This window comes from Theropithecus gelada, chromosome 13 (genome assembly GCF_003255815.1).
Source record: "Theropithecus gelada isolate Dixy chromosome 13, Tgel_1.0, whole genome shotgun sequence".
NCBI classification, from domain to species: domain Eukaryota; kingdom Metazoa; phylum Chordata; class Mammalia; order Primates; family Cercopithecidae; genus Theropithecus; species Theropithecus gelada.
Genome location: NC_037681.1, coordinates 31,138,493 through 31,144,492, shown reverse-complemented (window position 1 = coordinate 31,144,492; position 6,000 = coordinate 31,138,493). Strand labels below are relative to the sequence as shown.

The window sequence follows — 6,000 nt, the reverse complement described above, 5'->3', positions numbered from 1 at the left end:
GGAAGGATGACATCTCGGCCTGGGCAGAGACTCGAAAGCCTCCTCCTGCCGCTCGGGATGCTAACAGCAGGGAGAGCAGTGTCTAGTCTTGCCCGTAGGAGCGTCGCCGACAGCCGCGCCGGGTTGCCAGAACTTCACTAGTTACCCTCCCGGCCGCCGCTCTTCCAGCATTCACCCCCTTCCCTCTTCTGGGAACGTGCGCACGTCTTCCGGCGCCCGGAAGTGCGTCATCAGCCGGCGCCAGCGGCCGCATGCCGGCTGAGCAGGGGCTTTGAGGGCCGGGGATTCCGGTGCTCGAGCACGCTGGTAGGAAAGGACCCGGGACTTGAACAGTGTTGTGCGCCGCCATGCAGGTTTCCAGCCTCAATGAGGTGAAGATTTACAGTCTCAGCTGCGGCAAGTCCCTTCCTGAGGTGAGTCACTTTCCGGCCCCCTCACGAACTCTTTGGGGTCGTCCTCCTCGTGGGACAGTCGCCCCTCTCCTGGGCCCTAGCGTCTGTTTTAGCTGGACTGTGGTCACCCCCCGACTCGGGGAGGCCCAGAGGCGGCTGACAGTTTCCTGGGGAGGTGTCGGCATTGGGAAACGAGGACACTGCCGTCACCGCGCCAGAAGCTGGACCAAGGGATAATCAGGGTCGGTGAACTTTGCTGGAACGTTTGTAAAGTTTTCTGTTCCAGAGAACGCATCCATTTGGGCTTCTTTGGATGTTCACAGTCCTTGCCACACACTGAGAAGGAAAACATGGACAGATCTCTCCCCCATATGGCCATCAGCTGTTTGTGGAGTCCCTTTCATTTGCCAGGTCTTAGGGATACAACGGTGAACAAGGGAGATACAGACTTCGCATCTGCAGAATTTATGGTGTGGAGGACAGTATTTTCAAGACTTGATTCCTAGTCTTAAAGTTGGAAAGGGCTTGGACAAATCGGTAATTCGCTTCCAATCTTCTCGTGTTTAATAATGCAGCTGAGATTTAATAATGTGTTTAATATGCAGCTGAGATCCAGGAAGGGGAATGGTGGCTTGTCCAGCATGACACACCTAGGCAATGAAACTTTTCTTTTGTTTCTTCTACGTGGTGATCAAGCCTCTGTCCAAGCACTACCTTTTGTGGAAGCTCATTTCCATTTTGAGACTCTGCACTTGTTAGAAAGTGGTTTTTCAAATATGTCACCTTATAGCATGCCACTGTTGGTCTGAGTCCTGCCCTTGGAAAACAGAATAAATATAGCCCTCCTTCCATGTGTCTGCTTCTACAAAAATTTGGAGCCAGTGCTTAGGTTTTTCCTTTCTTCCTAAAATTCTGATTTAAATATTGCCCTGTCTTCCAGTTGTTCTTCACACCTCATGAGCTTTCTCATTTTGTTTATTCATTCTCCGCACCTGTTAAGAAGTTACTATGTGCAAGCAACTCTGTTTTAAGTTTTGGGATATATGGTGGACATTTCAGATAAGGTTCCCTGTTGGGGAAAAGGAAAATAAACAAGTGAGCAAATAAGGCAATTTCAGGTAGTCAAAAAGTACTTTTCGTGATGAATGATTAGAAGAGAGCCGTTCTGGATAAAGTGTTGAAAGTGTTTTGGATAAAACCTTCGGGGAAGGCCTGTCTACAAGAGGTGACATATGAGCAGAAACTTGAATGATGAAGAGGGGTCAGTCATATGAAGATGGGGGAAGAGTTTTCAGTGCTGAGAACAGAAGGTGCAAAGGTCCCCACATGGGAATGTACTGGATATGTAGGAGGACCGGAAGAGGCACAGGTGTGATTGTAGTATGCTGAGTGAGGGGGCGAAGGCAGAGTGGATGAGGCTGGAGAGGTAGGCCTGGTAGGAAAGGTAGGAAGTTCAAGTTTTATTCTTAGTGCTGCTGGAAGTCACTGTTGTGTTTCCACGTGGGTTGCTGTGTGACAGATGACTGGCTGGGGAGGGTTGGAGTGGGGATGAATTAGGTAGTCCGGGTGAGTGACTTTGGTGGCTTGGGCTTACCTGGGAAGAAAGGAGATGCTAAGACACAGTGACCCAGGACATATTTTGTAGATAGGGCTGATGGAACTTACTAATGGATTGGATTCTTGGTAGAGGGAAGTTGAGGTGACAAAAAGGAAGGAATCAGAGAACTCTTCAGTTTTGAGTCTGAACAAGTGGGTGCATGGTGGTGCTGCTAGCTGACATGGAGAAGAATCAAGAAGGAACACGTTAAAGGGTGGAGAGGAGGAACGTAGTGAGCAAAAAGAATCAAGATTTTTTTTTTTTTTTTTTTTTTGAGATCGCGTGCAATGGCCTGATCTTGGTTCACTGCAACCTCCCGGGTTCAAGCAGTTCTCCTGCCTCAGCCTCCCCAGTAGCTGGGACTACAGGCACACACCACCAGGCCCAGCTAATTTTTGTATTTTTAGTAGAGACAGGGTTTCACTATGTTGGCCAGGATGGTCTCGATCTGACCTCGTGATTCACCCGCCTCGGCCTCCCAAAGTGCTGGGATTACAGGCATGAGTCACTGCGCCTGGCCCAAGATTTTTATTTTCAATGGTGAACATTTGAAGTTCTAATACATACCAAATGGAAATGTTGAGTAGTTAGCAGTTGCATGGATACTAGTATGGAGATTGCAGTTAAGTCACTGTCATTGTTTGGGACTGGGTGAGAGCAAATTGTGAGAGAATGAACAGAAGAGAACTGGGCTGAGGACCTGAGGCAGTCTTAACGTTTGCATCTAAGAAGAGGAGGGGAACCCAGCAAAGAAGAAGGAGTAGTAAGCACTGATGGAAGGGGAGACTCGGAAATGTGTGCTTTTGTAGAAGCAAGTGTTTCAAGGAGGAGGAGTGGTCACCTGTGTCAACTGCTAATGAGAGCTTCAGTAAGATGAAGGCAGAAAAGAGACCATCGACTTTGGCATGATGCAGCACCATTGACCTTGGTGAGGAGTTCCAGTGGAATGGTAGGGAGAGTAGCTTGAGCTGAGTGGATTTGGAAACCCCTGCTTGTCCTGGTTAATGCCCTGCTTGTCCTGGTTAATGTTTTCTGGTTTGTTGTTTTTTTTGAGACGGAGTCTTGCTCTGTCACCCAGACTGGAGTGCAGTGGCGCCATCTCTGCTCACTGCAAACTCCACCTTCTGGGTTCACGCCATTCTCCTGCTGCAGCCTCCCGAGTAGCTGGGACTACAGGTGCCCACCACCATGCCCAGCTAATTTTTTGTATTTTTAGTAGAGACGGGGTTTCACTGTGTTAGCCAGGATGGTCTCGATCTCCTGACCTCGTGATCCTCCCGCCTCGCCTCCCAAAGTGCTGGGATTACAGGCTTGAGCCACCGCCCCTGGCCGTTTTCTGGTTATTTCTTTGAGGTGTGGTACCTAAACTACACGTGGAACCCTATTGTTGTCTGATCTGTGCAAATATTGCTTCTCTCCTTCTGGGCTTTACCTTTTTGTTAATGTAGAGAAGCCTCTACATTTACTCCCCAGGTGATCCGGTGCAGCTTTAAGCACATCTGCGTATCCTTAACTATCACATTGACATTTCTAGCCCTTACCTCTACGCTGAACTGGACTTGTGTGTCCAGCTGTTTCTTGACATCCCTACTTGCATGTCTGATAGGTATCTCAAACTTAACTTGTCCAAAGTAGAACACCAGCTTTCCCCCCACATTTGCCCCTCCTCCAACCTAGTGGTCTTTGCTCTCTCAGTCAGTGGCAACTCCATCCCTCAAGCCATTGATGCCAAAAGCACTGGAGGTTTTTTGTTGTTTCTTTGCTCTCATACAATCCATTAGAAAATGCTGTTGGTTCTGTCTTCAGTGTAGATCCAGAATCCAGTCATCTCCATTACCGCCACTGATCAAGACACTGTCACCCTGGATTATGCAATTGCAGTTATTGCAGTTGACTTCCAAGCAGTTTCTCAGTTTCCGCCCTCTACCCCTTTATTCCACAGTCTATTATCAGTAAGCTGGCAGAGTGATCCTCTACTCAAAACCCTCCAGTGGCTCCTGGTCTCTTGGGAGTGAAAAGCAGAGTCCTTTGAGTGGCCTATAAGGTCCTACTTGATGTTGTGCCTTCCTGCCCTCTTCTCTGAGCTCAGCGGTCGCTGTTCTCCACCTTCCACTGGCCTCACAAGTCTCCTCACTGCTCGAGACCAGGCACACGCTTGCCTTAGGACCTTGGTGCTGGGGATTCCCCCTGCCTGCCTGCTTTTCTCCCAGATGTTCACCAGGCTTGCCTCCTCATGCCTTTCAGGTCATTGCTCAAGAGAACCTTAACCTTATTTAAAATTATAATTCTCCACCAACACTTCGTCCCCTTTTCTTGCTTTATTTTTTCCGTGGTATACATAACCATCAGACATTCTAATTGTTTTACTTCCTTATTTGTTGGTGTTCCCTCACTTGAAAGAAAGCTTCATGAAAGCAGGGGTTTTTAGATTAATTAATTAATTAATTAATTTTTTTGAGACAGGGGTTTACTCATTGCCCAAGCTGGAGTGCAGTGGCACAATCATGGCTCACCTCAGCCTTGACTTCCCTTGGGCTCAACGATCCTTGCCCCTCAGCCTACTGAGTAGCTGGGACTACAGGTGCGCACCAGCATGCCCAGTTTCTTTTTTTTTTTTTTTTGGTAGAGACAGTGATCCCACTTTAGTGCCAGGCTGGCCTCGAGCTCCTGGGCTCAAGTGATCCCCTTGCCTCAGTGCTGGGATTATAGGTATGAACCACTGCAGCCAGCCAAGAGGGTTTTTTTTTTTTTTCCGTGTTTTATTTACTACTGCTATACCTAATTACTGGCATTTAGTATACTAAATAAATATTTGTTTAATGTATTGATGAATAAAGTTAATTTTCATTTCCAGCCCTATCACACTTTTGACTTGGGGCTGTGATTTTTGTTCATACAATTTGACCTAAAAATCTCCCATTCTGGAGTTAATCAGCTTTTGTTGTATTTTTAACGCTGTTAAATTTATTTTCATTAGTTTTCCAGTGGTTAAGCCTGTTTTTTTTGAGACGAAGTCACCAGGCAGGAGTGTAGTGGCAAGATCTCAGCTCCCTGCAACCTCCGCCTCCCGTGTTCAAGTGATTCCCCTACCTCAGCCTCCCAAGTAGCTGGGATTACAGGTGCCCACCACCACGTCTGGCTAATTTTTTGTATTTTAGTAGACACAGGGTTTCACCATGTTGGCCGGGCTGGTCTCTATCAGCCTCCCAAAATGCTGGGATTATAGGCATGAGCCACTGTGCCTGGCCAAGTATCAGCTATTTGGTCAGTTACTTATCTGGTTTTATTCTTTGTAAAAAATGTATTTCTATAAGAAACATTCTCCTATAAATGTTTTACTTTTTAAATTCTCAAATAAATTAAGTTGTTCTGTATATTTAGTTATAACCGATAATATTTGAGGCTTTCTGTTTTCCTTTAGATTGGATTGGGTTAGTTTAGATTGGATTAGGTTAGATGGGTTAGTTTGTCTCTTGTGTAAAAGGTTGTAGTTCAAAAAATGTCTTAGCTGGCTGGGCCTGGTGGCCTGTGTCAGTAGACCTAGCATTGTGGAAGGCAAGGGTGAGAGGATTGTTTGAGCCCAGGAGCTTGAGGCTTCGGTGAGCTGCAGTCACACTGCATCACTGTACTCTAGACTGGGCAAGCATGAGACCCTGTCTCTAAAAAAGTAAAAATAAAAGAAATTATCTAATGTATGTAAGTATACACAAGAAAAAAAGCCAGGAGATATTTAATATGTTAAGAGTAGAGTTAGGATTAGAGAATTTTTTTGCTTCATATGTTATATATTCCTATAAAGTTTGAATTTTTAAATATAAGCATGTATTGATTTTGCAAGCTGAAAAAAATTTAGCAAAGTTTGTTTTAAAATAAAGTCTCTTCATTTTCTTTAAGTGGCTTTCTGATAGGAAGAAGAGAGCACTACAGAAGAAAGATGTAGGTGAGTATTGTTTTTTCCCGCTTCAGCTGCATTAGTGATTCGTGTTCTAATGCTTTTACTCATTTGCTGTT

At 45.9% G+C, this 6,000-nt stretch overlaps 1 protein-coding gene across 4 annotated transcripts in view; it reads left to right on the top strand.

Annotated features, from left to right (window-relative positions):
• The first annotated feature begins 220 nt into the window (after positions 1-220).
• Positions 221-6,000, top strand: part of NOL10 (nucleolar protein 10) — a 115,774-nt gene continuing 109,994 nt past the window's right edge. For 3 of the 4 annotated variants that reach the window (XM_025354153.1, XM_025354155.1, XM_025354152.1), the window contains exons 1-2: positions 221-413; positions 5,884-5,929. In XM_025354153.1, coding sequence (XP_025209938.1) covers positions 348-413; positions 5,884-5,929 — 112 coding nt within the window. In that variant the 5' untranslated portion in view covers positions 221-347. The remainder of the gene's footprint in view (positions 414-5,883; positions 5,930-6,000) is intronic. The other variant, XM_025354156.1, reaches the window with a different exon arrangement.